Genomic DNA, 21821 nt, shown 5'->3' on the forward strand with positions numbered 1-21821 from the left:
ATGGGTTTGAGTCCAGCTCATTCTGTTTATATCCTATCCTTGAAAGTTCCAGCTGAAACTGGTCCACATTAGGCTTCTAATAACGTCTATAAATATGTCAAACTACTGCATATTCATAGCAATTTTAGCCTAGAAGGCAGTGAGTCAGTTATCAATTAATATACCAATTAATCAATTTAGACATTAAGATGTATTTAAAAAAAGAACAACAAACAGAGTGTATACAAAATCAAATTTCGATGCATACAGCATATGACAGTGAATGAGCAACTTAAAACAGTGAAATGAAATGAACATTACCATTTATAAAGTGTAGCAGTGATCAAGAATGTAGACGATATAGGAGAAAGGAAACCTTTAATAGTCCCTTTAAAGCTAAAGGCTTTAAAGGGACTATTAAAAAACAGCCATGTTGGTAGTGCATATATGATGTTTTCAACAAAAAGCTTTTTACAAACACACGGAGACGTGGCTTGGCTTGGCATGGCTGCTGGAATTGCCCCTCACCATTAAAACTTCTCTCTGCACCTTAAGCTGCTTGGATTCTGCGACTCTCCGGGGTTCCTCCAGACACTGGCTCCTGGATATCAAAATGAAATGTCAATTTTAACGTACTGTAATGTGAAAAGAGGAGGAAGGTTGGGAAATATTCCATGTGGCATTCCGATTCTGTATGAGAGATGTGACAGCATATCTTAAACAACTACATTAGGAAACATTTAATGCAGCATTTCATTTTACTCTAAACGCAATCCAAAGTTAGTTTCCAGCAACATTTCAGAGAAGCTAAATTAATCTATGACAGCGGAATAGGTTGTATGTCGATATAGAAAATGCATACAATATTGGTCAGGCTTGCTGCTGCTCGTCGCACACCATGCATCACATTAGAAGCCACTTAAATATCACTTGTAGAGCAATAATCTTTGTGAGCAGCTCCCCAGAGGAATCACGGCAGCACAAATGCCGTTTCCGTTGTCGCTTTCTTCTGCAGCAACTAAAACCTAGGTGGTATCATTTTAGTCATTTACCACAATAGAAAGCAGCGCAGCTTTGTGTTTTTCTGTCTGTGTTTCTGTGGCCTGTGTGTAAGTGGGAGAGCAGGGAATGCCACACGTATCTCTTGTGCTTGAGTGGGGAGCACGCTCGGTGAATGTGACTGAACAATGAGTTCAGCCGAATGAGGACTGGAGAGCCGACCTTGCTTATAACCCAGATAAACAAAGATGCAGATGAGCAGCCGCAATGAAACAAAAGGCAGCAGAATAAGCAGTGTTACATCAGTGTCAGACAGAGAGGATAATTACAGCCACCCTCCTACTCCCTCTTTGCCTCTCAAACATGCTCTTTACTTCTTTTCCCAAAGCTCTCTTGGTGTCTGTTTTTATCACTTCTGCTCCTTCTCTCTGGCTTGCCTGCGCTTCAGTGGTCTTTGTTCTTGCTGTGTCTGTCCCTCTCTTTTTTCTTTTGAGATTGAGATTGTCTCACTTCTCCAATGTTCACTTTTACTGTAATTGGATCAATTTACTGTCACTGACAGTAAGAAATGTGCAGAAAATGATCAGTGTTTAGCTGTAGGTGGAAGGTTCTCCCCTCCCATATCCTGTTGTTATTTCTGCTCTCACGTTTGCAGACAGGCCGACACATATGCACCCAGCTTTATACAGACTTGGTGTTTGATAGGTGAGGATTTAATTGCTAAAGTCAGTGGAGTGAGTCACTGTGGTCAGACCTGGGTATTAACAATAGCTTGATACGGTAAAGCTGGATGGATTAGAGCAGCCAAACAAGCAGAATAAGACTGTTAGAGCCACCATATTGTCAAGAAAGTAAGTATATTGCGGATCATCCATGGGAACTTTAACATGGCTTTTAAAATCTTGTCCTACTTTCACACTATCCGCTTAAGGAACATAAGAGGCTGACTAACACATCTTAAGAGGAAGAGTAAAAGGTCCAGAACACTAAGCCAACAATCTGGTGAAGCATAGATTATACACCGGAGGTGGCAGTCTTTGTGTGTTTAGGTTTTGTCTTTTCTCTTGTGTAATGCTTGTATGAGAAGAAACTGAACAGTAGGGAAAGTTTTCACACTTCTTTTTTTTCTCCATTGTGTTACTATATAGACTTACCATAGGATGGCATTAACTATTAAAAGCAGAAGTTGCATTTGACTCCCAAACTGATTTTAGTCTATTAAAGCTATTTTACATTCAGATAATTTCATATACCATTTCATCTAGCAGACCATTATTAATGAGTAAATATTTATTAAAATGAAATTGTACAATACATTTTAAAATGGCTGATAATTCATTAACCTTTTCACATTGTGTCCAAAACTAACCTCAGTGTCAAAAACCTCAAAGTTTACAACATCTCAAATTCAGAGATTTTTAGGAGAACATTTATGTGTCAGGAATTCCCAGTCCACGTTGTTTATTATCGAGAGGCATTTTGTTCAAAATTAAATAGTAAAGAAACGTATAAATAAATACATGGATAAATACTGTAAATGAAGGATGCTATTGAAAAGATATTGATGAATATTTTATTAAATAAATCAATGTCATCTTGAAGTAAAACTTATTAGATATTTTGACATTTTTTTATCATATTTCTTAATTTTTTATTTCATAGTAGAGATTTATGCTTTTGGCGCTTATTTTGTAAATCTATTTAGCATATTTCAGTGACTTATTTTTCAACTCTTGTTTTCGTTTTCAGCTCTTTTTATTTCATGTTCATTCAAATGAGGGGCGGGGTTTCATGTGTTTGTGGAGGCGCTGGTCAGTGATGTAGAGGAAACGGGACCTAGCAAAGCAATGAACAGAAGAAGAAAAAAATAATTGATTTTTTTTTTTTTTTTTTGGCCTTTTGCAGAATCTTTCTACATTTATTCAACTTTTTTCAGGCTGTGTCCAAATTTAGGAGCTTTAGCCTTCAAAGGACCCATGGTCCAAGTCCTTCAAAACGACAAAGGCCATAACTTAGAAGCTGTGAATTGGGACTGTTAAGCCTTCATTGGCAGACTTGGGCTCTCACCACAGCGTAGCTTCGGTTCCCTAGCAACCGTGACAGCAGGAAGCTCAAACCTATGAAATCTGATCGTGATTTTTTTTTAAACATAAGTTATACTGATATGCATATTATTTATCCAAGGCAAGCGCAAATCTTATAAAATACAAATTGATATGACATCATTGTTATGACTGGTCTTACAGAAAAATAATAAGCGCAATAAATGCTATATTGCATTATTTTTTAATGGGTGATGTTCAGGCACAAGCACAGATAAACAGTAGTTGGTGCTAGAGCTCGTTCCCTTTCCCTTGATAAAAAAAGCCCTGCTAAAATAATTTTTTGTTTTACTTTTCTTAGTCTATGGCCCAAAATACCATTTATGAATTAAAAAGCCTATCAAACCAAGAGTCTAGATTTTTGTAATTTTGCCCCATGACATATAGAACCACCACGATACAGTCTTTGCCTGGTGAAGGACCAGCAAACCGTCCAGGTAACTAAACAAGCATATTTACCTCCTTCACCAACCGGTTAGTTCATAGCAGAACATCTTTACTGGCCTCTACCAGGCGGCAATAAAATGTTTACAATGCAACTCTTAATTAATTAGAAAGAAATTTAACTCAACACATTTTATAGAGTAGTTATTGATTTGCTGTAATGGTCCCTGTCAGGGACCTCCTGATGACATCTATTTGAAGTTTTCATGACAACAGCACACAAGTTACCTTTTGTTCATTAAACATTTCATTAGAAAACAAACATAAGGCCAAATTATCCCAATTAGTAAAAATAACTTTAATAAAGTTCTATTCAGTTAAATTGGGCTGCCTAGATTAAGCTAAATTTTTGAGTTCTGTGTTTATTGACTGACATCTTGTACTGCAAAAAATTACCTAAAAATATGTAAATCTTTCTCAAAATAGCTGGATTCACCCCTAATCTGAAAAGGGAAATAAGATGATCTGTCAGTGGAATGAGAGTTTTTAACCTCGAAATAACAATACTACATATTATTTACTTTATTTGAAATTAGATAAGACAATGTTGCATTGCTACCTATGGACTGCAGAAGATTGTTAAACTTCAGCATCAGGCAGTGCTTGGCTGTTGGCGGCTCAATGCGAAGTATAAGTTGCTGTTTTCCCTGCCCCCAAAAATGTCTGTGCAGGACACTGGAGATGTTAAAAAACGGGACAAGCCTTCATTATTTAGTGTTTTGATGATTTTCAAAGGGCTGAAGAAAAAAAATAGATTCTTCAAAAAAAAGAAATTGGTTTGGTTGAATCCTATTTGCTCTGGTTTTGTGTATTTAATATTTGAGGAACTGCATCAACTGTACCGTGGCTGCAAGTGAGAAGATGAGCTACAGTAACTACCAATCTCACATTCTGTAAAGTCGAACATTTATCTCATTCCAATTTTATTTTAAATTTCAGAAAAGATACCAAACAACAAATAAGTCTTAAATAAGCCAAAAATGCAATCAGGCGCCTTCTCTGGGGGTAGGAGGGAAGATGATCTGGTGCTGAGGAACCCAAACCACTTTCTTTAATTAGCAGGGATGTTCATGAATAGAGTAGACATTTGAATCTAACTAACACACACTCAAGAATCAAATAATATTAAAAGTTTATTCTCTGACTTAGAAAGGGATATTGTTTCTCACAATTTTCCCAGCTATTGCTGCTGAGCCTGACCGAGCCGCTTCAGGAGGGGTCTGTCTGTAACCTGCAACCTCTGATCTCTATTTAATCACCGATAGGACAAACAAACTGAAGTCACCTGCCGCAATCTTGGTACTCCCCACTCTCACAGAGACATGCCATAAAAATGTAATTACCTTGCCAATTAAATCAATACATTTATATTGCATGTACGTCATCAATTTAGCACTTTTGGCACATCATCCGATAGTGTGTGTGCGTTTGTGAGTGTGTGTAATATTCTTAATATTTGACTGCAGTATTATTATGATCCATTAAATAAATAATTTGGTTGTAATAGATTAGTATGTGTTATATTACATGTTTTATAGATTTTAAGACTCATACTGAGTATGCTATGTGATGTACCTATTTTTTACCTTAAGTTACAGTAATCTACTGGTGCTATGAAACGGCAAGTGTGTGTCAAAAATGATGATTTTATCTTTGTTTTAAAAGTCTGAAGCCCCCCTGAAAATGAGAACATCATTGTTGTTCGATGCTGTAGCACACGTCTTGTTTACATTCTGACCAGTTCAACTGGGGAGTACCAATATGGTGGCTGGGGACTTCACTGCACCATGTACTACCAACGGCCTATCAGCAATCCAGTGAATAAATAGAGATCAGTGCCGGCAACACAAGCCGCCACTCAGATAAAACTCTGCTCCCTGATCTAAACATAAGAACATGAAATAAAAAGAGCTGCAACTTAAAAAAAGGGTTAAAAATAAAAGTCACTGAAATAGGTAAAGCAGCTTTGCAAAATAAGTGTCAAAAGAGATTTAACTCTATTATCAAATGAATAAGTACATCTTGTAATGAATTAAAACCAAATAAGATCGAATGTCTTCAAAGCTTTTTTTGTTATACTTCATGTTGACATGTATTTATTTCATAGAATATTTGTTAATCATTTATCAATGACAGCATTTATTAAGTTATAAAATTTTCATTTAAATGGCTTTGTGTTGTTTCTATGTTGTTTGTATGGGTCATAAACCTGCCAAAAGAGGAATTTAAACACTTTCTTTTTCCCTCCCGCAGTTGTTTCGTTACCCTCTGGGTTACTAACATGGTTATACTATATTTAGCTCCATTTATCAATGCTCACCTTCCATGTGCCTTCTTAAGAAAATAACCCCCTAAGCATTATGATGCCTCTACTATGCCTTGCAGTGGAAATGGTATGCTGTATTGTCATAAGCTCATATAACCAAACCAATGCATTTTAAAATTTACTTCATGGCTGCAGAAAAAAAACAAACTTAGTGTCTCACACAGATATTTGACCTTGACCTTATTAAACACTTATTAGGTGACTTAGAAGGAGGTGCATTTATTTAGCCCACCTTCATTGTGCCAATGCCATGGTTCATATTGGGTGTGGAGGCCCAGCCAACAACACACAAGTTCTATTAGATATTACAAATTTTATATTAAAAGAATAACTTCAAACCTTCACTTTCTGTCACCAGACATTCGAGATGCTCTATCAGCTCTTCACTTGGGAGCATTTACAATGATAGGAAGTACAAAAAACGAAAAAAAAAAATGTCAGTCTGAGCTGCTGCACAGCTCCAATAAAGCTGCCAGATCCTGTCAGAATTGTTCACAAGCCCTCATACTTACTTTTTTGTTCTACTTGCCTGGTTGTCTGAAAATGAAGCCTTAAAGGAAAGTTTGAAGTTTGTAACGGGACCTCCTGCTGAAACTGTTGTTGGTGTTCAATAAAGGACATGGAGAGCACTTTCCCTTCACATATCACACTGGGAGGGCTCCAAAATGGTGTCGGCTATAGCTGCTAGAGAGCTGAAAACTGTTCTTTCTGTATTTGTACATTGATGTCACCAACATGGATATATATATATATATATATATATATATATATATATATATATATATATATATATATATATATATATATATATATATATATATATATACATATATATATATATATATACATATATATATATATATATATATATACATATTGTATATGTTAAAATAACCTGCAAAAACACGCATCAATAGTGAGGAAGCACCCATTTAATGCTGGGGCCACCCACATAGCGCCTAGATGGTCATTATTCTGTCAATTTGGCAACCTGTATGGTGGAAAATTCAGTCAATTTTATGGCGGCCCTGCTGCTTTGGTTATACCCTGTCATTTCTCTCTGCTGCTAACAGCATTTTGACAGAACCATACCTTTTGTTTTCTGTAAGAGCCTCATTTCGGCATTAATAGGGGAGACATCACCCTGTTAAGTGGATGTTAATAACATTACCCTGATTTTTGTTGTTTCTTTATTTTTGTTCCATCAGATATGTTGGTTCTTGTTACTTTGATCTAATTTGTCATCTCCTTTAAAGGTTTGTACTGTTTGACATTTATCCATTGGTTTTCATGCATTTCTTGTATGGAACAGGAAAGCAAATAAGCTGTACAATACTAATGCAAGGATAAGCCCTAAAAACGTTTTAGATCCATTGAAGTTCCATCTAGTAACTTTCAGGGCTAAAAGAATACAGTATGTTACTAGTATAATGGTGCATTGTACCACAGCACACTTTCAGGGGTCTATAGAGTTCATGCTTCATTGATTCACAGCTGGATCCAAAGCTGGCCATAAAATTATGCTTTATTGGACTAAAATTCATAGTTTTCCTTTAATGACTGTGGTACTTCAGCTTGAAAAACTACCAGAGCAATAAAACTATATTCATATTTAAGTTGTTTTTTTTTGACTCTGATGTCTTTAAAACCCTTCTTTGAGTAAATGAACAATTGTCCAACATAAAGTAAGACAATGCAGATGTAGCTTGAAGTGAAGTCTTGCTGAGATCTTTTTGAAATGTCAATTCCATACAGGCATTTCTTCCGTTGAAAAATTATATTTTTTTTCTCCATTAAATATTATCAAACTCCAGGCTTGGATGCCAATAGCAAAGTCATTCACAACATAAAAAGGATTTTCTGATCTAAGCCAAGCCTAAACTTTAAAGAAAAGTAACCACGCTGCCAGTAAAAGCCTTCAGTCACTCTGCAGCCGACCTTGTATATTTTGACTTAATATCAGATAATACCATTTCAGGAGAATAACTAAAGAAAACAGAAGTGTTAAATAAATAACAAGTAAGTTTATATTGGGGTGTTTAGTTTAAACTGTTTTAATGTGGACCAACATGACATATCATTGTTTGCATGGACGAAGGTTTGCATGTACTCCCATTTGCTTTTGTGTAGTGTGCTAATTTAACTGGTTGTTTTTTTACTAACAATGCCCTAATCCCTGTATTTCTGTGAGCAGGACTTTCTGTGTGTCTGTAAGTATGTGCATGGGAGTGTCATACCTTTTGTCCTTTGTGTCTTTGCTCTGCATAGGGTGTGCTGCCCACCCCCTCGCTGTCCCCTTGGCAGGCACAGCACCAGGGCTTGATCCGTACCAGCATGCCCCAGCGCAGACCCAGTGAGTCACTAACATTCCTTGCTGCCTCTTTTCTAACATGGAGCAAAAAATGGGCTAAGCTTACTGAAAAAGAATAACCATATTTCAATTTAATTACATCTTTATCTTGGGCATAAACATGCATTTTTACACCTAGAGGATATTTTCATGTCAACGGTTGGATACATTTTTGTCAAGCATTGTTTGAAATTTTAATGTTATAGTAATTGTCTCATTCTTGTTCTTTTCTAGGGATTATTTTTTTTATTATTTAAAGCATTGTTATGCAAATAGAGCTACAGTGGCGTCAAAACAAAGATAAATATTAGTGGAATAAAAACTAAGAAATCTGCATAAATTCTATGTAGACATGCTAAAAAAAATTTACTACACAAATAAAGCGAGCATAAAGCCATGCAGGGGTGCGTGGCCTAGTGGTTAAGGCATTGTGCTTGGAATCTAGAGGTTCTGAGTTCAAGCTCCACTCCCACAGACTGCCATTCTGGCTCCTTGAGCAAGACCCTTAACTCCACACTGCTCCCCGGGCGCCGCAAAATGGCATACCAATGCTCCCCAAGGGGATGAGTTAAATGCAGAGAGTTTGTTTCATTTCGTTGTTCTCTACTTGTGACAGTGTAGTGACGATAGAAAAGCTTAAAAAAAAAAAATTATATAAATTGGTTATTTTAAACTTTTTTTATAACCTTCATATTCAAAAACATTTTGGACTATTATTGGTCATGTTGCCTTATGACAGAATGCACAATTCCTAGAGAGGAAGGAGGCAAATTATGCACAAACCTGAAAGTTAGAGCATATCATCTTAAATTGTTAAAATACTTATACAATAATACTATATGCTGGTGAAGATTTTCAGTCATCCAGGTCATAGTCATAGCTTTTTCAATAAAAAAAAAAAACTGAAATTTTGAAATGAATAAGCTTCCTGGAAGAGAAACGAAACTTCTTTATACTTTGGAAAAAAAAACCAGTGGATTGTGTGTTTTTTTGTTTTGTTTTTTTTTTTTACTTTTTTGGAATAATAATACTAATATTCTATTAAAACATGTGAAAATGTAGACTAGAAAAGGTGGTAAATAAATACAGAGAAAAAAGAAAACAAATAATGTACATGAAATGATGGCTTCTAATACTGCATTCAGACTGAGGGTGCTCTACATCAAACGTCAGAGGTGTATGTATGGTTTAATGCAGAAGTTTTCAATAGGTGAGGCGTGCCGCGCCTGGGGGGCGCCAAAGAGGAGGGGCAGGCACAAAGAAAAAGAACTGTTTCTGTAAACATCTGCAGAAAGCTAATCGTTTGTGCTTGCGTCTCTGAATAAGTAGGCCTAATAAAATGCCTCGTTTTCTGATGCTACAACAAAAGTCAGCAGAAAAGGAGGAAATACGACCCTGATAATTTTAAACCTCTGCAACAATGTGTGCTGTGCAAAGAGATGTTAGCAAACGACAGTATGTGGCCATGCAAACTGCGCAATTGTATCGAAACAAAGTCACTGCATCCAAGCCGCATACTCTCCTCCTATAGAGCTGATCTCCTTTCAGCCGCTACAAACAAGAGCGGGAAATCCAAGATAGCCTGGCTGGTTTGGAGGTTTGTGTTTGTGGGGCTCTGCCACTCAGAACAACTAAAACAATATTTAAAGTAGGATCATAAGAAAAAACTAACAGCACGGATGATTTTTGAGTTGCTTTCTCTTGCTTCAAAAAAAGAAAAAAATTAAAAATACCCTTTTCCAACTCATTACAGCAAGTACATTCAAGCCCCTCTCTCGATTGCATCTGCCATTGTACACAAGAAACTGGCAAAGAAAAGGAACAGCACAACTCCTCCAAGCGCACATCAGGCAACTTTGTACACACTTTGCTTGACATGGTTAAATGCTTTAACAACGCTCTTGACACCTATCTGACTTCAAAGCGTGCAAGTGTCCAAGCCGAGGTGTTTGACGCAATTTTGACACCTGAAATGTGTTCGGTCTGCACGCAGCATGAGGCCTGTATTTACAGCAGGGATACTTTCAATTCAAGAATAAAATACCATCTTAGCATCAGGCCATGTATACAGTTTTGAATACTTGAAGAGTAATACATACATAACATAGAGTTTGCTTTGGATATAAATCTAAAATCTTCAAAGTGAAACACTTTGACTTTATTAGAAATGACAAGACAGAAGAAACGTTGGAATTGTTGTCAAAACCACTTCAACTTCTGTAGTATAAGAACAAAGCTTTTCTGTCTGCAGAGCAGATGTGTTAGTGGGTAGACAAGGTAGGTAAAGAACAATAAGAATGGCTGAATAGCCCTCTGAAAATTCACACATCTGAGTGAAAAACAGAGTAAAGAAAGAAACAAATAAAAGAGCCCACGCTGCTTTCTTTTTACACATCTCACCAGGACTCAGCCTTGGATAATAGAGAATGAGGGGAAAAATGTAGCCAAGGTACATTTATTTTAGTACATTTTGGGTTTTTTCAATGTCAGATGCTCCTATGATTATTTTTTTCATATATGGATGTAGCTCAGTCTTTAGTAAATGCATTTAGCTGCAGTGTAATCAGGCCTTATAGTGTAGCTGGTAAAATAAACAAATATTGCACAGTGAAAGGTGGATAATGGAAAACACTGGCTTCATCTCCTTTTCTGAACAAATTAGAAAGGAATTTCACCAAAAGAGCTTTTTCATACTTAAGAAGAAGACATTAAAATTGATTACAATAATCTTAACTACACACAACTTTGTAAGTTTGTTTTTTCACCTAACATGTGACCTTTTTTTGAAACCAGCTTTCTTTTACTTCTGGATCAAAACATATCCAGCCCAATAAAAATGTGTTTTTTGTGGTCTGTTGCTTTTAACCTGCAGCTATTTTTATCCACGCTGTCTTCTAAACCTATTCTATCCTAAAGTCTACTCTCTTCTCTCAAAAAAAAAAAAAAAATCTGAATGTGATTGAACCTCCCTCATTCTTTCTTCTCTGCCTTTGCCTCCTCACTGCAAAACGCCTTTGGCTAGAAGTGGAGCATCTAGTGCAGTACTTCACTGACACAGCGTGGTACAGTAACCCTTTCTTTAATGTGAAGATGTTGCTGTCTCAGACTGGAGTCTGGCTTCACATGGCATGACAGAAGCATGCCTTCCTACATCTGTTGGCATGATTTGCTTTTAATTTCAGTTTTCATTTTGCATAATTCTCCATGGATCAGTGAATGCAAGTGAGAAGTGCTGCGGTGTCACGCAGAACGTTTCAGGCATCTTGTAACATAAAAACCAGAAATATTTATGGATTTCCTTTATTTTTTATATATATATATATCAACATAAAGTAGTGCATAGCTATGAGAGAATCATTATTAATTTGAACTTTTACAAAAAAAATCTTAAAAAGGTTTAGCTGCATTTCGTCCAGCTTCTAACAACCCTGAATAAGATCCAGGTACACCAATCGCTGCCACAATTCACTTGAATAGTAAATCGGATCAATATGTAATTAAATCTTAGGATATAGTCACCTGATCTTTAAAAGCCTCAGAAAAAGAAAAGGAAGAGCATCTGTGAACAATAGAAACATGAAAAGTATTTATCTGTAGAGCACCCAGAATGTTACTTATGGTCATTTTTAATAAGATGTGTAGAAATCCTTAACTCAGGTGTTTAGTTCTGTTCACCTGTCAACTTTTAGTCTTCACTACACTGTAGTGGGGAAAAAAGTATTCAACCAAACAGTTCAGTTAAATTAACAGAGATCTATGGATTTTACTCAGTCAGCACTTTATTTACTTTGCAAAGTAAATTGAGAACAAGACATTCACAACGTCTCAACAGCACAATGGTCTGCCCTGTTCTGAATAGACAGTTTGCCTCCCTTACTTATGTTGATGAAAACACTGTGAAGGCTGTGTCAGAGTAAAAAAAAAAAAAAAAAAATGACACGCACTTTAGCAAACCTTGAGAAACAATTTGGCTTGTCATGGGAATAAGTATGTTTTGTCTACAACCACCCCTCACTCAGACATTTTCTCAGCCTTACAGGTGAAACAAACAGAGTAAAAACATTTTTCACTGGATAAATAGCATAACTAAATATATGAGTGAAGGGAAATCTAAATTGTCCCACCACACCACAAATCTGGCCTTTATGATTATGTGGGAAAACTGTCCAAAGAAAGCTAAGATAAGTCCTGTTTTTGGTTTCAAGCCATGTAGGGAACAGCAAAAACACAGAGGAATGTGCTCCCCATAATGGTGGCAGCATCATAATGTGGGGATGCGTTCCTGTAGTAGGTAGAAGGAATGTTATTATTTATGAAGGCAGAATGGATGGAGTTAAAGTCAGGGAAATGCAGCATGGAAATCTATTAGATTACAAAAGACTTTAGACTGGGGTTAAGATTGTTCCTCCAGGATGACTGCGACCCAGAAATTCCAGCCAGTGCTTCATTGGAACAAATTAGATCAAAGCATATCCATGTGCTGGAATGGGCTAGAAGCTAGACTTGAATCTGACTGGGAATCTATGCCAAGGCTTAAAAGCTGTTGTACACAGATGCTCTCTTTATCTCGTCTGAGTGATACCGTCGTTACAAAGAAGCATAAGGAGAAACTTCAGTCTGTTGATGTAGAAGGCTAGTAGCGAAATAGAGAAATACCCCCAGCAGTATGGGACCAAAGGGGATTCTAGAAAATATGGTAGAGATACACATAAATTTGAAAACCTTTTCCTTTTTACTTTCATCTCAGAGTTATGCACCGCTTTGTGTTTTTTCTAAATCCCCAAACATCTCGTTTTGTTTTTTTTTTTGTATTTTTTTTTTATGTTATTGCATTTTTTTTTAATCAAAGTAAGTCTGTAAAAACTTTTGTGCATGCTTTTTTTTTTAGAATTACCATTTCAGGTATAAAGGGCAATCACATTTCTTTTTTCCTTTCTATTTCACACATGTACTCCTCTGAAGAGGTTGAATATGAAAAAAATTCTGTTCTAACTTGAATATAGCCTTCAGACTATCTCATCCAGCCATTTTTTAACAATCATATGTCCCTCAGCAAACACGTTTTTCTTATATACATATTCCTTTGTGTGCATGCTGCTTCCAGTCATCTGCTGTCCCTTGTGCTGATCGAGGCTGTACACAAAATGGATCAGAGTTTGCCATGACATCTGCCAGGTGCCATAAATTGGCACTTAGGTGAAGTTCTGTTAATGTGATAGCTATCATTAGAAGCTGAGATATTTACTTGCACGACAGCGCAGCAGAGAGCTCAGAATGATTGCTGCAAATTATTAGTATCTCAAGCAGTCAGATGTGAATTCAAATAATTACTGGCTGCAAGCCTTTAGACATGTCATGTTGCCATCACACACTGTCCTTTCCCAGCTAGGAGAAGGTATAAATACACTATACCATGTGGGCTAATGACAAGCCTTACAATTAAAGGTGCCAGGTTCCTGACATACTTGCATGGGCAAAGTCTGCATTTATAATTCCCCAACACGAATGCAGACAAGAGTAAAATATTAAATGGTATAAAACTTATAATTTATGTTGACTATACTTATTTTCATTTTTTATTTTTTTTTTGAGGGGGGGCATAATGACATCTGCTAATGTGATTTCTTTCTCTCTGGCACTGAAAACAAAAAGCAAACTAATAACATACTAGAAAGACAAAATAATGAGCTCTCATATAAGATGCACCTCAGATATTTATTCATGAAACACTTTGAGTTGTACATTTTTGACAAGAAAACAACAACTGTACTTGGGAGAATTGATCCACATTTAAGCTGCAGTGTGATAGGGGACCAGGAGATGGAGCTGTGTAGCCTCAACTCACAGCACAAAATGTCAGGTGGTAGAAAAATAGTATAGACAGAAAACCTGACCAGTGCAGCTATATAGATATGTGCACATCTTTTGAGATCATCTTGCTTCCCACTCAGATGAGGATAGTTGTGCTAAAACAGGATTCAGGCTCATTAGTAGCTGTGTATGGTTTCAGGTGGGCTGAATATTGGAGGTCTTGCCAAGGCACAAAAATCCCAAAGGACCAGCTGCTCAGGTATCCAGAGGCAGAATCTAACAACCATCGATAGAATTCAAAAATATCTATGGAACCAAATGGCTAATGTTAGAAACAACAAAAAGGATCTTTATTGATGTTCTGAGCTGCTTAATATTGAAACAGGTTTACACGTGATGGCATCCAGATGTTAACTTTTTCAACCACTTGGTTATAACTAAAGTTCTGAAGAAATCACAGCAGATGTCTTCAACATTATAATATTAAGAGTAACTTGCATTACTTTTCTAATTAAAAACCAGAAAAATGGAAGTTGAATTTCTATTCCACAACCCTACCTGTGTACATCTCCACCAGAAATACACATTTAGGGTGTTTTATTCAAACCAATATTCATGGCAAAATAGCTGATGCTTAGTCAGGTTTCAACTAGAAGTCTCTGAACTAAATCTAGTGAAGTCGAGGATCTTGCCTCACCTAACACATTAATAAATATTCTTTGATCTAAAGGAAGCAAGCCTAACTCACAGATTTGTTTGATGTTTTTTATAAGGAAATTTCAAACAAAAAATATATAAATCTAATAAGAAAAGAAGGAAGTAGCATGAAGAAGTACAATGATAACACAACAAGCTAAGTATAAAGTTATCAATTTCCAGCTGAAAGCGACTAACTGGAACCAAATACTGTTCTAAATCCAACCCCATTTAAACTGAGCTGAATATAGATCATGGCATAGATTCTGCTCTACCTACTGTATGAACTATCTGCATTATCATATTCATACTAATAATGCTTCAATAGAGGATTTTTTTTCAGTTTACTCTGTTTAGTACCTCCCTAACAAATTCATAATATAGGGTTTTTGCACTGCTGGACACCTGATGGTTGTTTGTGAGGTCAATATGTCTTTTGTTCAACATATTTCTAGTTTAAATGTCAGGTGGTCCAATACTATATACAGTCTGCAGGCTTTATACCCCTCAGTTAGATTGTTACCATATCCACAAAATGGTTCAACAGGACGCAAATCAGAAGAACCCCACACATGAAAAAGTTATTTTTGTTTTTTAACACTTCCTCTGTGCTTCTTTGATCCACACATCGGGAATAGTTCAGAGCTTGTCAAAGAAAAAAAACCTTCAGTTTTAAAGAGTAAACAAGCAGGTGGGAAAAGGCAGAATGTTTGTATGCTTTTTGATGTGAAAATTCATTTACAGCAGCATGGTTACCATGGGGATCAAAACCACACCACCTCTGAAAACAATGACTATTCTGTTTTAATCCTTTTCATTTTTCTTCTGCAGCCTCGAACGCTTCAGCCTTTCAACCCCAATCTCAACGAGCAGCCGGACCAGGAAAGACTAATAAAAATTCCCCCCACCGAGGGCCACAGTAAGCTCACATGGAACAGATCAGAGGAAGCCACTTGCATAGATAATGACCGTCCTCTTGAAGCTACTAAAGTAGATATGTCAGGGGCGGCAGGCTCTGACAAGCTGAGTCATCTGCCCAGGACCAACCTGCGCAGCCTCCGCTCCGGCGCTCTACAGGGAATAACTGGCATAGACGGTCGAGCGTCAGCACCTCAGTCCTCTTCACAGCTTGGGAGGAGAGCTCCTGCTGTGACAGCGCAGAACTCTGACGCTCCAAGATCAGCTCGATCGGCTCGCCCTCGCATGCTGCAGTCTCCTCGCATCAACAAGCAAATATCTCTCCCTGCGTGCAATTCAGGAGGTACTGGTGGCTTTGCCTCTCTGAAATTAGGTAGTTCTTTAGGGCCTCCGGCTTACCAGACAAAGCAGCTGCCTCCTCCGACGAGAGGCCTTCCCTGCTTTAACGCTGAACCCCAGGTGCAGGCTCAGAAATCCTGTCAATCCTCACACCTTCAGCCTCTCAGAACTTCACAGCCTCACTGAGATTTACAGTGGGGTGTGGAAAAGGTGTCATGAAAAGGCACCTATGTCAACCTAACCCAAAGATTTCCCAAGGAGCCCCAAAGATTTGTCACAGAAATTTCTCCTTTCCTCCCCCCAGGCCACACAAGTTGTGGATTTTATTTTATTTTATTTTTACTTCTATCTTTCTTGTTAAATAAATGACAGTCATTTTGTTTTTTTTACTACTAATTGGTAAAATTTTTATACTAGATTCCCAACATGTTCAACATTGCATATTTTATCCTTCATCAGGATGTAGCCAATGTCAGATTTGAAAATGATTTTATATTACAAGTCAGTTTCATTTGTTTTCGAGGTGTTTGTGAATACTAAGAATGGAAGAAAAACTCTTTTCACACTTTGCACTTAAATACCACGTTTCATTTTCTTTTGTAACAGCCCTCTAGCTAATATCCAGTTTTGAATTCTGGGACTGGTTGTTCTCAAACAGCTCTGCCCTTTGACACACAGGTGCATTTGGCTTTTAACCACGGAGGAGATGTGATTGTGACCTCTGCTGTGCTTCAGAAGGCCCAGAGGGAATTGGGAGCAAAAACAGCCAGTGGGACTGAATATAAAAAAAAAGGGGGTGAAAGGAAAAGTGAAAAGCATTGCAGCAGACTGAAAAGCTAATTTGTCAAAGTGCTCTGAAGCTTGTCACTTCTGGACAGAAAATATGTGCATGTGTAAACGAGAGTGTGTGTTGGGGTGTTAAAACGCTGAGCTAAAAGGGCTTTGAGGAACAAAGAAAAAAACTGCTTTCCCCACCATAGCTGTGTGCATTATTTAAGCTCATTTCACCATACTGTGCTAATATTTTGGGTAAATAACCTTCTCTGTAAATATTAGTAAAAAGGATAATCGACCCTGCGCTGAAATGGTCTATGATGGATGTTTAGGTGACAGAGAACATAATACTCCACTGTTGGTGAAGCGATAGCAAAAATAGTGATAATATCAGAACTGAGCAGTATAATAAAGCTTTCAGGCATGTGGGCGAGCAAAAGTACTAAATACCACAAAAAAACACAGCAAGTCTAATACTTTCATTTGTGCAATTTTAGAATAAATAAAAGCAGAGAGAAGTAAGTTTGATTAGAACCGAATCACTGCATGAAAAATCATTTTTTAATATCCAAGCCTCAGAAACTGTTAGACATGGCAGAAAACAGGGTGGCATCTGTTAATATTGATACAGATGTTAGATATACAGCTATAGATATTGATTAAATGAAAGTCATAACTTCTTGTCACAGTTTTGCAAATAACCTCGAAACAATTTGTTCCTCTTTTTCAAAGATTCTAAATCAGTTTAGTTTAAATACAGGATTTCAAGCAAGAGTAATCTCAAGCGACTTTATAACAAAGGACACGCTTATATAGAATTAATACAGTTTGTCTTTATCATCGTCTCCATGAATAGTTTATGTTGTAACTTTGTGCACTTTGCGAGTATAGTTCGTATATCATCTTTTTCAGCCAAATAATTTGTCTTCATACTGACCGAATCAATCAGTAACTGCCAGAGGTACATGAAGACTTATGATTTAAAGTTTTATTTTTTTTTACATTTTACTCAAAGTCTGCTTTAAGCTTGTTGGGTTATGTGACTACCATAAATGTCGTCCACTTGGAATCATCTGTTAAACTTTAGTTTGAGCTGGGGTTGAAAACTGACATATTTTATTGCTGTTTATTGGCTCTAAACTGAGAGATAAATCAAGATTAGGATTAAAAATAGAAGTAAAATATTACTGTTGATTATAATTTTCCAGCATAATTCACTGAAATGCCTAACTAAACTTAGAATGATCTAATGTATGTGGTTGTACATGGGAACAAAAGGGAAGTAGGAAGTAAAGATTATATGGTGGGCTAGCAGGTAATATAAATGTGAAGGGGAGAACTGACCTGGAGCAAACCCACATTTTACCAATTTGTTTTTGTTTTTTTAATGGTAAAAACAGATTTTTTTTTTTTTTTTTTAATCATCACCCCAGATTTTCTTTTGCAAAAAGGGTAACATCACAAGATTAACGTCCTGGCATCATGGGTGCTGTTAATAGAGAGACAAAAATCACAGCATCAAACAAGCAAAACGTGCCATGTGTTTTTTACTGAAACAAGGTTCTCTAAAGGTACGCTACATGCAGATTGTCCACTCCTCCTCTTCTGTTTGCTTTTTTTTTCCCAAGCTACATGAATTGGCCTTCTACTGTGCTAAATTACAAACTGTGTATGAATGTTCTCTTGTTGACTGCTATTCTCCTTCACTTTTCAAACCCTGCAGGAGCGAGTAGTACTCATGAAAGAAAATTAAACATTTAGTTTCCTTATCTATATATTTTTTTGTCTTATGTAGAGAGCTGCACATTTTTAATTTCAACTATCTTTGCAACTTTATGAGAAAAGCTGCAATGGCAGAAGCTGCTTGGATGCAGTATTTTGCTAGTTAATTTATGTATAAAGTTGCCCTCAGCTATCTTAGATTTTAATGACCAATATGCTAAAGCTCACCAACAGGGGAGAGGACAATGTTGTGATTGAGAAAATTAAATGAAATGCTTTTAGGCACAACATCTAAATCACTTAACATAAATTAAGTCATAACTGTGTGTTTCCCTAACATCTATCTATTCTTTGAAAACTATTTTAAAAAAATTAGGATAACTCTCAGAACATTTCTAACACTACTTATTTACAGCTAGTGTTTGGGAGTAGCTGATAACTTAAAGCTGACCTTTAAGGATGTGAAAGTTAATTGCATTCTTCAAGGTATTTCATTTGGACTAACATTTCAGATGCTGAAAAACGGTGAGTGGTCTTAATAAAAAGAAAGACAACTACAGGTCAAAACCAAATATTTTCTCATTCAGGACAACATGATTGGATGGAAGAAAATAAGATCAACTTAGTTTTAGCTACATGCACAGACTAGTTAAAGAACAAGAATAAAACCTAATAAAGTTAAATTCTACCAACTCTAACACCCGTTTAAAAGGGATTTATCAAAAATGTGTTACTGCTGTCTCACTTTAACGTTGCATCCGCTTGAGTATCCAAACTGTTCTTTCCCATTTTTTTCCCCACTTCGCACATCTCTTTGGATAGATCAAAGGTATTAGCGATGTGTTTTCAGGTAGGGAGCCTCTGGGGCTTCAGTGGTCTCTCTGCGGGTGTTTTTGGAGAACTGTGTTTATCATCCCTTCGCAGAATCCTTTTGCAGTCAACCGCTCCTGCAATGTCCCCGAATGGAGAGCAGCAGTGTGTTAAAAAGGTCTTCTGACAGCGACTCTGCTCTCTTCTCTGTCACGCCGCGTGACCGCTCAGTGTACGCCTCTGGCGGTGTCCGGTCTACTGCATCCAATAATGCACCCTGTGCAGACAAAGTGAGAGAGACCCACATACACACACATCCAACAAGGGTGTGCGCTGTTAGCAAGATGAAGAAATTCACGTGTACAGGAAGTTGTACTAAACTGAAGGACAGATGAAAGTCTGAGAAAACACACGCATCATCTCACACAGCTTTCACATAGTGCATCACAAAAGTAACCGTAGCCCTGGAACTTTCTTCACAATTTCAGTGATGCAGGCACCAACTTCAATGTACCTTAGTGGGAGTTTTTGTGATGGATTAGCACAAAGTGGCACAGCATTGGAAATCTGAGCAATGTGACATGTTTGTAGTCCCTGTAACTCTGTATAGCTAGTCTTTTTGAGATGTCTCCAGCAGCTTTGCCCTTCCAGAGAAAATACATTTTTTCCCCATTTTTTTTTTTTTGTAAAAAAAAAAAGCTCAGGCTGAGTTAGACTGGATGTTTCTAATTTGTATTTAGCTCAGGACTTTGCTGCATAGGTCTAACATATGAAGATAGTGTGAGAAAACCATTCAATTGAAACTCCAGCCATGTGTCAGTGGTGGAGGCTGTGTTGGCCTTAATTTTTTGCAACCTTCTAACAGATTTTCTTCCACCACCTACCTTGTGGTTATCTATTTCTATATTCACATCAACTCTGATAAGTCCTCCTTTTCTGCCTGGTAGAGATGCCCCAACCAATATGTTCCATGGTGAGGTTTGTGTGCTTGAGGAGTTTTCTCCCGGACATTCTTTTGCATTCAGGACAGGAGATTAAGTTTGGATATCATCTGATCAGAATACTATTCTGTCTATTTGCGAACATCACTCTGTATTCCTTTCTCTTAATAGATTGTCTTTATGCTACTCTGATAAACATCAGTTTTGTGAAGGGCACAATTAATAGTTCTCCTGTTAACAGAGCTTATCACCTTGGCTGTGGATCTCTGCAGCTCCCTCAGATTAACCTTGTAGCTCTTGGGTTCCTCCCTGATTGTATGCTCTCTTTGCTTGGCTTCTCATTTATAGTGGATTGTGTTTCTATTTCTGAGAAAAGTCCAAAAGGTTCAAGGCATATAAATACTTTTGCAAGATATTACCTGATAAACACAAAAACAGGTTGTGCTGCAGATTTAAACAGGTATTTCTCTATTTTATTCTGGGTAGGGTAGAGACTTGTGTGTGTTAGTGTGAGGATTTTTTTATTGCAGACAAAGCATGTTTACCTGTTGGGAGGCTCAATATTGTGCCAAACCAGCCAAGCAGTCAACAGCGCTATTTGAAGCCAAGGAAAGAAAAAAATTCAATTAAATCATAGAGATGGAAAGATACACATGGAGCACAAAAAAAGAAAATGCACACTAGGAGACAACGAAATGGAGCAGAAGAAAAGAGCAGACGATATGAAATGCTGAAAGGGATAATGATCTTGATAGGCTAAATGTTTTTGGAAAGTAAACAAAATGCTCAAAATAGCATTCACATTGTGATCCAGAGAGTAGCCTGATCCCCTCAGCTGGGTCACTCAGTGATGCCAAGTAGGAGATCATGCGCACATATATGCATCTCTAGACACCTCTGGCTGCCAATATTAGCATGTGTCCATGAGAGGGAGTGAGATGTGTTTTCCAAGGCTTATCCATGCCAAGTAAAATGGCGTTGTGCTGTTTCCCCAATCTTCAAATCAATGATGCTGCTCAATTCAGAGATCAGGCCAATCAGTCTCGCTAGCTAAGCTGTAACAAAAGCACAACAGCTAGAAAGTCGCTGCACCAAATTTGATTAATTAGAATATGGGATGCGGTCCTAGGGCCAACAAAGCTGCTGAGCAACAAAGTTTTGCAGCACTGCACTTAATGAAAAAAGAGTGCACTATTTATTTTTTTATTGTGAGCCTTTATCCATCTCTTAAGATGCTTTCTTGTCATGCAATAATATAAACCAACTGAGAAACTTTTCTTAATTTCTAAATAGAGAGTCAGTGGATATTTTGAACTCCCAGCAGAGAAAATGGAAAGAATATAAAGGAGAGGCAAGTTTTATTGTCTTTTCAGTATGTTAAAGATGGGTCAAGATATTGGTCACACTTATACTTCAAGCCATTTACTTAAGCTTTACAATATTATTTGATAGTAATAGCTTTTGACTTTTTGATATGATTTTACAGCCTATTAGTATTAATTATATCACCAGTCAAAAAAAAACAAATGCTGCAATATGTCTGAATAAAACAAGAGTTTTTGCTATGGAAAATAATGGCATTTTATTTCACTTTTTTAGCCTGAAGATTT

General features: G+C 37.0%; 1 protein-coding gene across 5 annotated transcripts in view; it reads left to right on the forward strand.

Moving 5' to 3' along the window:
• The window catches only part of ccser2a (coiled-coil serine-rich protein 2a), a 75660-nt gene extending 55709 nt beyond the window's left edge, over window positions 1-19951 (forward strand). The window contains exons 11-13 of one of the 5 annotated variants that reach the window (XM_038293864.1): window positions 8119-8203; window positions 11223-11262; window positions 15539-15745. In XM_038293864.1, coding sequence (XP_038149792.1) covers window positions 8119-8203; window positions 11223-11262; window positions 15539-15599 — 186 coding nt within the window. In that variant the 3' untranslated portion in view covers window positions 15600-15745. Of the gene's footprint in view, window positions 1-8118; window positions 8204-11222; window positions 11263-15538 lie in introns of all 5 variants that reach the window. The other 4 variants (XM_038293865.1, XM_038293867.1, XM_038293868.1 and 1 more) reach the window with 4 other exon arrangements.
• Window positions 19952-21821: the final 1870 nt, after the last annotated feature.

Source organism: Cyprinodon tularosa, unplaced genomic scaffold, assembly GCF_016077235.1.
Source record: "Cyprinodon tularosa strain WSP-4 unplaced genomic scaffold, ASM1607723v1 ctg331, whole genome shotgun sequence".
Classification (NCBI taxonomy): Eukaryota; Metazoa; Chordata; class Actinopteri; order Cyprinodontiformes; family Cyprinodontidae; genus Cyprinodon; species Cyprinodon tularosa.